Genomic DNA, 14,813 nt, shown 5'->3' on the forward strand with positions numbered 1-14,813 from the left:
AACACTGTTCCTGTAGTAAGTTAGCCTGGGATTTATAAACTGTGTTCTAGAGAACCTTGGCATTCCTCTGATGCCTGTTGGGGGTTCCTCATCCTCCTTAAGAACATCAGCAATGGCAGATGTTGCTCTAGGGCGGCCTGCCCACCTAAAGCAATCTTCTCCTGTGATAAAACAATTACACGGTAGTTGTAGGTGTGTTCTTAGACACTCAGTGCACATGAAGCCATGGTGAATGTGTGTCATAGAATCTCAGAAGGTTCTCAGAAGGTAGAAAATTTGATGATCATTGAGCAGTGCAATATAATTTGCACTGTTTCCGGTTCTTGGGGCCTACAAAGCTGAAATTTGGCCCAGTTTTTCCATCGCATGCACATATCGGGGAAATAGCAATTTCTGTTGTGAGTTCAACTGATGTTGAAAGGTTTGGTTTTTTTCTCTCCCCCCCCTTTTTTTGTGTGGGTTGCCTCTGCTCCCGACTCTACAGGACCAACAAAGGCCGGGACATTAAAACTATTAAGTCTCTCCGTGTTCTACGAGTCTTGAGGCCTTTGAAGACTATCAAGCGCTTGCCCAAGCTCAAGGTATTATCTTGTACTTCTGGAATTCCTTCTTAAAACCAACTTATTCAGTTGACCCCATGTGATGAGTGCTTGGCACTTTCATTGCCACAGTTTCCCTCTACCCTTTTAAGGAAGCACTTGCTGCACTAGGGTGACCAAATGCAATGGATTAAGGACTATGGATTTTATACCCAGAGCCAGGAGACCAAGCACAATCCCTGCAGGGGCCCCCAACATTGTAGTGGCCACGCTGCTGGCATGTGCAGACATAGCTACCTGCCTGTCATTTGCAGCAGACTGGGCAATATTCAGGAGAGTTTTGCTTTATGCAACTACTGTAATGAGAGAGAATTCTGTCTGCTGCTGCTACTGCCCCCATTGTTGGTCAAGCATGACTTACTGGGCAATAGAGAACAGAGCAGCAGCAGCAGGCTGTCCTTGTTCACCTTCCTCTGCACTATTTTAAATTTCATGGATGTCATATACCATGATGATAATCTGGGGGCAGAGCACCAGGGAATTTCAAAATGGCAAGAGAGTGGTCTGCTGCAGTTGCCATGGAGATGCTTACCAGGCAAAGGGGACAAGGAGAGTAGCAACAGCTGCAGGCCTGCTGTTCAGAACAGGTAGGGAGTGAACAGACATGGATGAGGGCCTTTTCAGGGACATGGACCCTCAGCACATGGCTGATCAGGCCCCATCTTGACTATGCCCCTGCTTTACCTCTTAGGACTTGTGTAGAAGAGGGAAATTTGGCAGGTTGGGCTTGGGCCTTTCAAGACTAGAAACTGGCAGCACAATCCTAGGCATGCCTTCTCAGAAGGAAGTCCCATTGTGTTCAGTTAGGCTTACTCCCAGAAACCGGGGTATAGAATTGTAGCCTTAATTGGTCTTACCCGGCATAACTGTCATTGTTTATTTCAGGGAATCCTGGGAACTAGTTTGGCAAGGATGTTGGGGATCCTAACCCCTTTACAAAACTACAACTCCCAGAGTATGCTAGGAAGAGGAAATGACTATTAATCCAGTTTAAACTGGTGCAGTAGTGACATGCCTTTTGTCATGCATGGATACAGAAGACTACTAGGGTCATGTGGTGTGGCAGGTGAGGCAGAACCAGCCCATCATAGTCCATGGAAAAGCACCAAAGCTGCCCTTCCTGCTTACTCCTGAGGAGGTACTCCTTATACCTGAAAAAGCTGATGTAAGGAGAGCCTTCTTGGGTGTAAGCAGGCAGGGCAGCTGTGGTGCTTTTCCATGGACTATGATGGGGTGATTCTGTCTTACCTGCCACACCCGCACCTCAAGTCCCTAAAAAATACACATGCTCAAACTCTATTTATGGTGCAGCTACTAAAGTTAGAGAAGACTTGTCCTCCTTTGCATCTTGTCACTCTGCCACTATCTCGTCTGTAAGCAAGAGAAACTGATATGCTGTTATTGGTCTTTTAACTTTTTGCTGACTTGGAACTGCTGCTCCTTATAGTGTCCTTGCTACAGTTGTAGGATGTGAATACTTCCCCACTGTGCAGTTTACTGCAGCTTACATGAGCTAAGCTGTACACGTGGAAGCACCTATGACTGTAAAGAATTTCAGTAATATAAATGGCCCAGTGTTGCTGATATGCAACTTGTTCCTTTAATCAAAATGCCTTAACAAAAGATTGTGTTGAGTGTTGATTGCCCATGATGCATTGTTCTTTCTGAGTTTGCCTTCCTTTCCCCCACAGGCTGTTTTTGACTGTGTTGTAACATCACTGAAAAATGTCTTCAACATCCTCATAGTCTACAAGCTCTTCATGTTCATCTTTGCTGTCATCGCAGTCCAGCTCTTCAAGGGTAAATTCTTCTACTGTACAGACAGCTCGAAAGACACAGAGAAGGACTGCATGTAGGTATAGCACAAAGCATCTAGCCGTGGTTTGTGGCACAAGCTGTTCTCATTCAATTTCGTTTAGAAAATTTTGAAATTATGCACATTTTAAAATATAGTATTGGTCTTCAGTTTCATCCCCTTCTTAATTCTGATTGGGTTTACTTAAAGATCAAATCACTTTACAATGGGATCTCTGTAGTAAAACAAGGTTCAATGTACAATAAGTTATTCACTTTACAGTGGGCTCACAATTGCCACCAACAGGACCTCATGGACAATAGATAAGCCAATCAGATATGTGAATGTAAGCGTTTTGTAGCATCTGAGCCAATAGCAGCATTTTTAACATCATGGCTGTGTGTCTGGAGGGAAGGACATAGCTGATGCAAACACTAGACTAGCATCTCAAAGCCCAATCCTATGCATGTCTACTCAGAAGCAAGTCTGAGTCAATGAGGCTTACTCCCAGGAAAGTGTGGATAGGATTGGGCTGTCAGCTGGTAGCAGCTTTCTAAACATTGTGGCTGTGTATATCAAGGGAGGGATACAGCCTTGTAATTTGTGTTTTATAATTACAACATTGTGTAAATGGATAACCATGGGCCCCTAAAGAGTGCAGGAGGCACCTTTTAAATCACTTAGTAAAGAGGAAAATAGCTTAGTTCTGGGACAGAAACTTCAACTTCCAAGGCCTTAGAAAACATGACCAAAAAACCAATGCATTATTGGGTTCACATTACAATATTTTCACAATACAATGGTATCTCTGAAACAGATTACCATCATAAAGCAGGACTCCACTGTCTGTTTTCAACCTGTCCCTCACTTGGTTCACTCAGTCAAAACTTTTCCATCTCTCCCAGGAAAAGATAATTACATTTCTTGTCCTGGAAGCTTATATCATGAGGCTTCTTCCGTCCTCTTTTGTGCTTATACTGAGTCAAGAGACTAAAGATCTTTCCCAACCTTGCAGAGGCAACTATGTGGACCATGAGAAAAACAAGATGGAAGTAAAATGTCGGGAATGGAAGCGCCATGAATTCCACTATGACAATATTATTTGGGCCTTGCTTACACTTTTCACTGTCTCCACTGGTGAAGGATGGCCACAGTGAGTATTCTCTCATGTTAGTAATGACGCACAGAAGCACAGCCTTAAACTGTTTTCAGCAGTGAACACCTGGAAAGTTTATACTTTAATAAGAAAATAAATGTGAGTTATTCATTCCTGAAGGAAGATTTTCATTCATCATTATACAACTACAAATCTCTAGTCAGTTTACCCTCCCATTCTGCAGACTTGTGGGTCAGAAGTCTACTATACAGCATGAGAAATGCCTGCGTCTGATAGAATTTCCCCATGCAGAAAAACAGGCAGATCTATGCATGCATGTCTGAATCTTTCTCCATGACAAAACTTCCCTGCACTTATCTGCCGTGTTTCGGGAGTGAGCTAAAACCCTTCTCTATCCTGTTAGATTTCTTTGTGCAGTGATATTTTTGTATGTACAGTACACTGAAACACATAATTCCCCCACCTGAGATGTGATGATGCAGTAGAACATGTAACACTTATTCTGTTGCATAATATAGATCATCTGTTTGATGGGGTCTTGCCCTCTTTCAACATGATGTTCTCCTAGTGGAGCTATCCTTAGCATAGTCATTGAGCATGGATGTGCCATTAGCATGTGACCCTTTGTTCTCTCTCTTTCCCTCTCACTATACCCCCAGGGTTCTACAGCATTCAGTGGATGTGACTGAGGAGGATCGCGGCCCTAGCCGTAGCAACCGCATGGAGATGTCCATTTTTTATGTGGTGTATTTTGTGGTCTTTCCTTTTTTCTTTGTTAACATCTTTGTAGCTCTCATCATCATCACTTTCCAGGAGCAAGGAGACAAAATGATGGAAGAGTGCAGTCTGGAGAAGAATGAGGTAATGTCCAAACAAGAGGAGTTTGGGAAGAGAGTTATTTTGTTGCCTGAATGGAGATCGGGCAGATCTCTCCAAACCTTTTCCAACTTCTGGATCCATAGTATTCCAGAGCAGGCTTCCTAGAGACATCTTATATTATGAGACAAGAGTACGATGATTGCCCTACTTTTTCCCCCTATTTTTGACTTTATTTTTCTTGTTTTTGGCCACATTTGACTCCCCAGAAATTCCTGTGCCGTTTCAGCAACCTAAAAATCTTACAGGTTATCCTTTGCAAACAGCCTTTGGCCCAAATCTTAACCAGTTTTCCAGCACTGACATAGCTGTGCCAACAGGGCATTGTTGCATCCTGCAGTTGGGGAGCACTCACGGAACCCTCCTCAAGGTAAGGGAATGTTTATTTCCTTACCTTGGAGCTGCATTGCCCTTACCTCAGTGCTGGAAAGTGGGTTAGGATTGCGCCCTTTGTCCTTCATTGGGAAACTCCAGTATTCCCGAAACAATCCTGCAGGACTGGCATGAGCTTAGTAATTGGGCAGCCAAACCTGTCCATCTAATCAGGGATGTCAGATGGAGTGACCAGGTGGGTTCCACTCTCCAACCAGAGCATCATTAATGCCATCATCAGAGCAAAGTTATACATTTCACAGCTCACAGAAAGTGTTCGTTATTCTTGGCTGGTCACCTGAGAGATCCATTCATTGGGAACTCTGAAAGGAGCACCAATTTGCTCACCTGTAAGTGCATGATGGGATTCATTGAGCTATGTAGGTAGCTTAAGCTAGGGACTGTCCTTTTCCTTTAGATTTTTAATAAACTGGTTACATTTTGAGAATTTGGCTGCCTAGTCCATTTTCACGGGTAATTTCAGTGGAATGTTACATTTCTTTGTCCTGCAGACACTACTGTGGGTTTGATTTTTTAATAGGAATGCCTGGGGTTCAGTACTGTCTTTGGAGGATTTTTTCCCCCAGACAGCCCTCCTTTGCCTCATTTCTATAGCCTGTGATAGTGGCAGTGGATACATACTACCAAGTTTTTTATGCCATTCAGCTGTTGGTTCAATAAAGGGAAAGTGGGGAGCAGGAAGATGTGCAGTGTGCTAATCACTAGATGCTACTCCCCGTGGTCCACCTGTTTTTTCCTGGGAATCAATTTCCCTAACAGGGAGAGTTCAAAGAAGGTACTTTCCTCTCTTACATAGCTGTATTTTAAGACTGCAGCGCAATGCCAATTAAAGGCACATGTATATTTACATTTTTGTCTGTGTACCATACTTCTGAGAACTAACCAGTGTTATGTCCTTGTCACCTCTGCTTCTTTTTACACATTAGTATGCACACTGTGATTACAGCTTGGTGCTATCTTTAGAATTCCCTGGCACTGCAGTGTTCCTTGGTACCTGACATGGAGACTTTGAGTGTCAGGGACAAGTGTTGTTCATTGGACCCATAAGTTTACCTATAGGACATTACCATGTAGTTGAGCCAAATGTCTGTGAGTCTTGATTCTCTCATCCAAATCTGCATTTGGAACCTTTAATAAAAGCAAATCACACACAATCAAAATATATTCTCTGCTTTTCATTCAAGTCCTGGACACTAATCAGAGCTCAGACTAACTTGTGCAATCCTCCTAGAGGCTGCAGCTTCAAGGAACTGTGTATCCCCTAAGCTTGCCTGTGGGTCATAATTCAGGAAAGCCTCTGAGCCCTGGGAACAAACGGGAATGTGAAATGCCTGTCCTTGTCTGACCAAGCTTGATGAGTAAGTTCACTAGCCAAATAAGACAAAGTTCAGACAGAGCCCCCTTTATATGCCGGCTCCCCCTGGCCTATGTGACTGTAGGCAAGGCTGGGATGATGCCAGGACAGCTCTGGTACCAGGGAACCGACTACAAAAGGCTTGTGGGGCTTTTGCACCACTTCCTATGATGTCCATAACTTTGTCACAGATACAGAGATGAAACTTTGAGGAGACAGAGAAAAGCACTGTGAAAAATGGAACTGCTCTTCAACAAACCATAAACTCTCAAAAGGCTGTTTCAGTTCAGCCCTAATGATAATTCCCTTTCCTTGTGTGTATACCTTGCTTGTTCAGATTGTGAACCATTTAAACATTGATGTATTCTACTCTCTTGTAAAGCTCTCAGTGTGATATAATTATGACTGATAAAATTATTAGAAATGAGAATAATATGTCTGCTGATTGACAAACTTACTTCCCCCCCCTCTTTTTCCAGAGAGCATGCATTGACTTTGCCATCAGCGCCAAACCTCTCACCCGCTACATGCCTCAAAACCGACACACTTTTCAGTACCGGGTCTGGCACTTTGTGGTCTCCCCATCATTTGAATACACCATTATGGCCATGATAGCACTTAACACTGTGGTACTCATGATGAAGGTGAGATGAATGTCTATCTCTAAAAGTGGGGCAATCTTTAAAGATTTCTTGGAATTGCAATAGTCTGGCTAAATTCACCAGTTAGTTTATAGAAACAGTTTGCTGTCACCTAGGAGATACCTTCCCTTCTGATTCAGATCACCAGCAGCTGAAAAATCATAAACATGTGGATCTGCCATCTAGCCCAGGGTATTGTCCACTCTGGTTGGTAGCAGCTCTCTCTGAGGATTCCAGAGAAGTCCTTTCCCAGTCCTACCACCCCAAATCCTTTTAACAGAGATACTAAGGACTGAATATAGAAAGACTTACCAAGTCAGACTGTTAATCTGTTGAGCTCAGTATTCTCCACATGGACTAACCTCAGTTCTTCAGACTTTCAGTCAAGGGTTTTTTCCACCCCTTCCTGGAAATTGAACTTGGAATCTTTGCATTCAAAGCATGGGTGCCACCATTGAACAATGGCCCTTCCTTGCTTTGGAAAACAATAAAGAATCACTTCTCACATTATGTTTTCAAGTGTACATAAAATCATAGGAAAAGCCCTGCTGTATCAGATGAAAGGCCTATCTTGTCACTTACCAGGTGCCTCTCTGGAGCCCAGAAGCAAGAAGAAAAAAGACATAGCTCTCTCCTGCCATTGCTGTCCTGCAACTGGTATTCAGAGGCATAATATTGCTGTGGTCCTGTGATCATTTTTGCCTCTTTTGCACCTTTATAATATCCTGCTTGAGGTGTGGTAACTAGAACTGTACAGCTTATTGTGACCCTGAATTACAGATCATTTATGAATGTTAAAAAGTGCTGGACTGAAGACAGATCCTAGGGGAATCCCACTTCTAACTTCTCTTCACTGTGAAAATTCCATATTTAGTCCTACTCTCTGCTTCCTATTGTTTAACCAAGTACCAGTCCATAAAATAATTTGTCCTCTTATTCCTGCGGTTTTCAAACTCTCTGGGAGTTTGAAACCTGCAGTAAGTCTTTGCGGGGGCGGGTTCGCAGGGTTGCAAAGGTTGCGCAGGGCTCCCCGCACCCCCGGGAGGCTACAGGAGGCTTGGGCAAGTGCACCCAAGCCCCTGCAGCCCCCCTGAGCAGCACGATCCTGCGGATCGCGCCGCTGCCTTGCCCCGTCTCCTGGCTGCCCCCACCCCTTAAGGGGGCAGAGGCCAGGACCCACAGGCTGGGGTGTCGCGATGCCCCAGTTTGAATACCACTGTCTTATTCCATGAGTACTAAGTTTACTCAGATGCTCTTGGTGAGGGACTTTGTCAGTAGCTTTTTGAAAGTTCAAGAATTCAGTGTACAGGTGCAATGTCGGTATTCACTGATTTGGCATCCACTAATCTGACTCACTGCTGATACTGGGTTCTACCTTTAAATGCATTGTAACAAGGAAATAAAGCAATAAAATCCAATTTCCTTCCTTTATGCTGTTAAATAATTATTGTTTCCGCACTGTCCAATGAACACTCGGGACAACAGAGGTTTCTGGTTGTTTCTCAGACAACCAGTCTGAGAAAGGGCCACTTTATTGTACATTAACAAGAGGAGCAGAGGCTGAGACCTGCAGCATCCGAGGCAGCGAAAGCCCCTGTGGTGCGGGGAGGGACCTCTGGGCGGTACCAGAAACCTCTGCCCCCAGGCGGGCATGCACCCGACTCCGAGTCGCGCCCCGCTGCTGGGATGGCATGTCTCATCCATGTCTATCCCTTAAGGGAAAGGCAGCAGGACCGCAGACTGCGCCACCATGAGCCGCTGAGCCTCTGAAGTGTGCCCTGCGGTCCAGGCCAGGGCCCCGTCTACGTCCTTGTGCCGCCAAGCCCCTGAGGACTGAAATAGGGTTCCACCCTGCCTATGCTGCCTGAAGGTGCATGCCAAAAGTCCCATTCACGCCTCCTAACCCTCTTAAAGTGACACCACCTGCCCTCTTAAAGTGACCAATGGCAGCTTGCAAACAGGGGGGGGGGTGTAACCCCCTGGCCCATAACAGTCTGGGGTAGGCAAAAAAACTGCCTGCCCCTCGGCCAATCTTGGCAGGCAGCAAAAAATTCCTACCCGGCCCCAAACAGCGACCAGTTAAACTCAGACTGCCTCTAGGGCGGGTGGGCGGGCGGGTATTCACACGGTGCCCACGTGCACAAGGAGGAAGAGGTCTGGGTCTTGTCCCCTTTTAAAAGGTCCGCCGTGGCTGCCAGACCCAGCCCCCTTCACCTCCCCCTTGGGGAGGGACTGGACTCTCGTGTCCAGGCCAGGCCAAACAAACTCCGACCACCTCTTTAATTGGGTGATCGGGATAATTTCATTCCACTAGATTTCATTATTCACCCCATCTAGTGACTGAATGCAGTATAGTGTCTATACCAATGCATTCCGGAGCGACAAAAGAGGAACAAGAAACCCAGAAGTGGGTCTTTAAAGCTATTTTTCCACTGATTTGGTACCCACTGATTTTTTTTTAATCCACTGGAGGTTCCATTCAGAACTCCAGTAGATAACAAGGCACAACCTTGTAATGAGCCTAATGCTTTTGGAACAGCACTTTCATACCATTTTTCCTTCAGAAACCACTGAACGAGTTTTGTTCTCCTGGGTAACTTCTGTATTTTTATTTTTATTTATTTGTTTTGTATTTTTCTGTTCTGTATTTTTATTTCTCTTCTGTATTATCCCCTGTGGCTGTTCCCCAAAAGGACTGACTTCTCACATTTGTCACATAGGAACAGCCCCACTGGATCAGGCCATAGGCCCATCTAGTCCAGCTTCCTGTAGCTCACAGCGGGCCCACCAAATGCCCCAGGGAGCACACCAGATAACAAGAGACCTGCATCCTGGTGCCCTCCCTTGCATCTGACATAGCCCATTTCTAAAATCAGGAGGTTGCACATACACATCATGGCTTGTAACCTGTAATGGATTTTTCCTTCAGAAACTTGTCCGATCCCCTTTTAAAGGCATCCAGGTCAGATGCCGTCACCACATCCTGTGGCAAGGAGTTCCACAGACCAACCACACGCTGAGTAAAGAAATATTTTCTTTTGTCTGTCCTAACTCTCCCAACACTCAATTTTAGTGGATATCCCCTGGTTCTGGTGTTATGTGAGAGTGTAAAGAGCATCTCTCCATCCACTTTATCCTTCCCATGCATAATTTTGTATGTCTCAATCATGTCCCCCCTCAGGCGTCTCTTTTCTAGGCTGAAGAGGCCCAAACGCCATAGCCTTTCCTCATAAGGAAGGTGCCCCAGCCCAGCAATCATCTTAGTTGCTCTCTTTTGCACCTTTTCCATTTCCACTATATCCTTTTTGAGATGTGGTGACCAGAACTGGACACAATACTCCAGGTGTGGCCTTACCATAGATTTGTACAACAGCATTATAATATTAGCTGTCACACTTGATTCTCAGAACATTTGCCACATACAGCTTTAAAACAAGTTGAGAAACATGGAGGAGGAGGGAGGGAGGCGTTCCTGGACGGGGGGGAGGGCAGGAGATGGGCTACCCTGGGGGTGGGCGGGCAGGGAGCGGGAGGCGAGGCTGGGATCCAGCAGTTATGCCAGATCCCAACCCTCATTCCCGGGGAGAACAGGTGCAGCTTCAAGCCGCTCCGTTCTCCTTGGACTTGTGCCACCTCCAGAGGAGACCTATTGTGGCCAGCAGCCCTTACCCAGGGGTTAAGAAACATGTGTTCAAATATGAATTTACCCTTACCTCTGGCTGAGCCGCTTCTGGCCACAATCCATGGCTGGATACAGCGCAAGCCTCCTGGCTTGCCTGTTCCAGTGCAGGTTAGGTTAGATTGCGCCCAAAGTGGATTTCCTTAAGCAATTTCTGCCCAATGTTGCACATATGCAACAGGGATCAAATTTGTACACCTGTGGGCTGGGCAGAAATGTGAACTCAAAACTGACCAATGAGTCTGTATGTTCTGAGAGCTAGTGAGGTGTTATTATGAGACAGCATGGTACCAATAAGATGTTATTATGAGTCAGCTCCTTTTTCCATGTATCAGAGCTAATACTCCCAACTCTTATTCAGTTGTGTGAGTGTCATCAAGTTGGCCACTGTTTTTTTATTGGTTACTGATTGGTTGGGGGACCTGCACTGTTCTATAGTTAAATAAATAAAGTTAATGGGAGTGACCCCATGAGTTGCCAGACTGGGTAACACCAACCCTAGTGATGCCAGTAATGGGAAGGTTGGGTGGTGTTGATTACTGGCTTACAGCCCAATCGTATCCAACTTTCCAGCACTGGTGCAACCACAATGCAGCCCCAGGGTAAGGGAACAAATGTTCACAAACCTTAAGGAGGCCTCTGTGACTGCATCCCCAACATAGAAAGCAGTGCATACCCCATAGGCACAGCAGCACCGGCACTGGAAAATTGGATAGGATTGGGCTGTTAGATGACTTTTAAGCTGAATTCTAAACTTTCATGGTGGACTATAGTCTATCAGTGGTTATTAACAATAATGGCTACATTGAATTTCCTGATGCAAGGGTAGTATATTACTGAATACTATATGCAGGGGATGGCACTGACATTCATCTATTGCTTATAGGGAAATATCCACAGCATTTATTTTCTGGCCATTATTATTATTCATTTCATGCATGACTATTACCATCTCTCAGCCTCACCTACCTCAGGGTTGTTGTGAAGACAAAGAAGGGGAGGAACCATGCACAACACCCTGAACTCCGTAGAGGAAGGGTGGTATTAAAATGTGAAAAAGATTGATTAATTGATTGATTGATTGATTTTATTGTGTTGGAGGGTGTCAAAAATTTATGGGGCCCGGATATCAAATGACCTAGCTATGCCACTGCCTGATTTGGCATTCAAATTATTAATGAAAAAGTATAAAACCCTACAGTGGTAGGGGAACTTCTGGGGTTACAGTAAACCCAGGAGAAAAGCTGGTGAAAGTGCAACCCAGGATACTATCATGACATGCATGTCTCTTTGTTTCCTTTTCAACAGTACTATTCTGCTCCGTACACATATGAACTGGCTCTGAAATACCTGAACATTGCTTTTACCATGGTTTTCTCATTGGAATGTGTCCTGAAAATTATAGCTTTTGGCTTCCTGGTGAGTTACACAGTATTTGGGGGTGGAGATTATCTTTCTAGTTTGGTTTATTCTAGTCCCCACCTATTAGGTGGCTACAAAGTCCTTATGCATGCGATTGTGGGAATTTGGGATTGAAGTCATTTAAACCTGTATAGGGACCTTTACATTATCATTCGAACATTATCTCATTTATTGTCTCCTGGAATGTAGATAGTCATGTCATTCCACTGAGTGTTAACTTTATTACAAATGCCTTACTAGGAATATTAGTTCAGACCAAGGGCTTATTTAGGCCAGTATCCATTTAGTCCAGTATCTTTTTTCCAACATTGGCCAATCCCCAGTTGTTTGGAGGAATGATGCAGAAGGTGGGGCTGCTGCTTGGCTACTTGATTATTCCATGAACTGGAAGCCAAATTCTTGAGTGATCCATGCATGTCATGAGGCCACTGGAGAGCCAATTATATATAATTGTGCAATATATTTGCAAATGCATTTCATTAGTGGAATCCATTGGGAGCCATAACATTGAAACAGATGGAAGGACAAACTACCCTTTAGTTAAGTACTGTACTGTACTTTTGATGTCATAAATATGCTCTTAAATGACCAATCATGGCAAAAGTGTGTTGAAGTTTTTATTTACTCAGATATATATCATTTTGTTAATGTTAAAACTGGGGCTGAGGGTCCTGGGAAGACATAAATTCATTGAGTTGCCTTGATGAAAATACAAGATGAAAAAAATTGCTACCCATCCAGGCTGTTATGGTTAGGGTGATGATGATGTAATGCCCTGTTCCCTGTGCTTTACTGGGTCCCAGGCGTTTAGCACAAGGGGACAGCAGTTGCACTAGGCCTTCCCTGGGGGTGGCCACCTACAGATGTAAGGGCAAATTTGCCAGGAACATTATTCTATCACAGTGAGGCTATAGATCTAAGCCAATAATTCTAAATTGGACCTCATGAGAATTTGTATGCTATTCCACATGCACCTGGATAGGTATGTATGCAGCCTTCTGAAAGGATGTCATTGTTAACCTGAAGTACCTATCATGGTTTAACCTGCACCCTTCCATCCACTCCTTCCTGCCATATCTTCCAACAGAATTATTTCCGTGATACCTGGAACATCTTTGATTTCATCACTGTGATTGGCAGCATCACAGAAATTATCTTGACAGATAGCAAGGTAAAGTTCCATTCCGTTGCCTCTCCTTTGAGTGGGCTTAAAGAAAAGGAATAAGTGTGATGTTTTTCTTGCTTCTCTTTAAACTATTTGACCTTTCTCTCCCTCTTTGATTCTTTTATAAGCTGGTAAATACCAGTGGCTTCAATATGAGCTTTCTGAAGCTATTCCGGGCAGCCCGTCTCATAAAACTGCTTCGCCAGGGTTACACCATTCGAATTCTGCTGTGGACTTTTGTGCAATCATTCAAGGTAAAGGATGACCTTGTGTCTTCCTCACAAGATTAGTGGATAGCATAGGACAAAGTACTAACTTACTTGAACATTTCATACAGGGTCTTGGAGCACTTCCACACAAGCATATTCGCAGGCAGTCATGAATCTAAATCAGATTGTCAGTCATCCTCAAAGCACATGGTCAGGAAGGAGAAATGCATGCCTATGCTTAGTTTTCCTAATTAACACAAATGGGTAGTACCGGCATGGGAGAAAGAGCTAATGTTGTGCCTAACCTATCCATACGCACAACAGGAAGTTTCTATTCGTGTTGTTAAAGCATACCCTGGGAGATCTGTTGCAGGACCAATTTCCAGTGGTGTGTTAAAGAAGTCCAATCAGACTTAGCAAGGCCTGAATACTTTCAAATGACAATTGTGATTATTACTGGAAGGGGAGACACAGCCTGCTTTAAAGAGATATGCAGCCAACTGAATCCACTTCCAAGTTGCCTTTGATTGGCAGTTCTATGCTACATAAAGCAAGGAGATGCCTTTTTCACTTGGAATTGTATCCCCTTGTGTCCAGTCCTCTTGCTCTACAGGACTGCAGGCTTGTGGTGTTCTCTCCCCTCCATTAGATGGTTGGAATCTTTCCTTACCCAAGTATGGAGTCAAATTCCCAGCCTTTTCTTTGAATGGTAAAAGTGCACCCCTGCTAGTTTTTCCCCCATCTTGCAGTAAACATATGCTTATATCCAATGAGCTACATTTTTAAAATGGGAGAAGTATAGAGCTAGAAGGGACCAAAAGTCAAAGTTATTTTTGACATCATTGCATCATGCAATACTTTATTTAACTGTCCATTAATGGGTGGTACAGGTGGAGCCTTTTTATGCATGTGAGTTCAGTGCCCTGACCCGCTACAATTAGGAAAAAATGTGTTGTGCTAAAATGATGTGTTTTACACAAATTTCATAGAGTTACAGCCTGACACTTAGGGATGGAAGGAAACTAAGGCAGCAGTTCTCAATCAGCTCCCCCTCCGCTCTTTCGTTTCTCCCTCCTCGGCTCCCTACTCAGCCCTCCCCGTTGCCAGCTGTCCCCTCTTCTTTCACCAGTGGGGTGCTGAGCTTTTAAGAGTCCAGTCCTATGCACTTCTACTCAGAAGTAAGCCTCATTCTAGTCAATGGGGCTTGCTCCCAGGAAAGTGTGCAAAAGATTGTAGCCTCAGAGCCCAGTCCTATGCCTGCCTACTCAGAAGTAAGTCCCATTCTAGTTAATGGGGCTTACTCGTAGGAAAGTGTGGATCAGATTGTAGCCTATATCTCATGCTGGGAAGACTTGCTTGCTGGGTTGTTTTGTTTGTGTAGGCTGGAGCATGGAGAGCCTGCACTATCTCGGACTGAAGTGGGGGGGGATTCGGCAAACGCTCCCTGGGTTTTTTAAAGCAATCCCTTCTGTTACCATCGCACCTGCCCCTGTGTGTGTGTGTGAGAGAGAGAGAGAGAGAGAGAGAGAGCGCGCTCCACCTTGCCGCATATGTTCTGGTTAC

At 44.5% G+C, this 14,813-nt stretch overlaps 1 protein-coding gene across 1 annotated transcript in view; it reads left to right on the forward strand.

Moving 5' to 3' along the window:
* CACNA1E (calcium voltage-gated channel subunit alpha1 E) overlaps positions 1–14,813 on the forward strand; it is a 360,216-nt gene that overhangs the window by 284,555 nt on the left and 60,848 nt on the right. Inside the window, exons 27-34 of the mRNA XM_066623540.1 lie at positions 485–581; positions 2,291–2,451; positions 3,410–3,547; positions 4,171–4,372; positions 6,614–6,778; positions 11,763–11,873; positions 12,964–13,047; positions 13,170–13,295. Coding sequence (XP_066479637.1) covers positions 485–581; positions 2,291–2,451; positions 3,410–3,547; positions 4,171–4,372; positions 6,614–6,778; positions 11,763–11,873; positions 12,964–13,047; positions 13,170–13,295 — 1,084 coding nt within the window. The remainder of the gene's footprint in view (positions 1–484; positions 582–2,290; positions 2,452–3,409; positions 3,548–4,170; positions 4,373–6,613; positions 6,779–11,762; positions 11,874–12,963; positions 13,048–13,169; positions 13,296–14,813) is intronic.

Source organism: Tiliqua scincoides, chromosome 4 (genome assembly GCF_035046505.1).
Source record: "Tiliqua scincoides isolate rTilSci1 chromosome 4, rTilSci1.hap2, whole genome shotgun sequence".
Taxonomy (NCBI): domain Eukaryota; kingdom Metazoa; phylum Chordata; class Lepidosauria; order Squamata; family Scincidae; genus Tiliqua; species Tiliqua scincoides.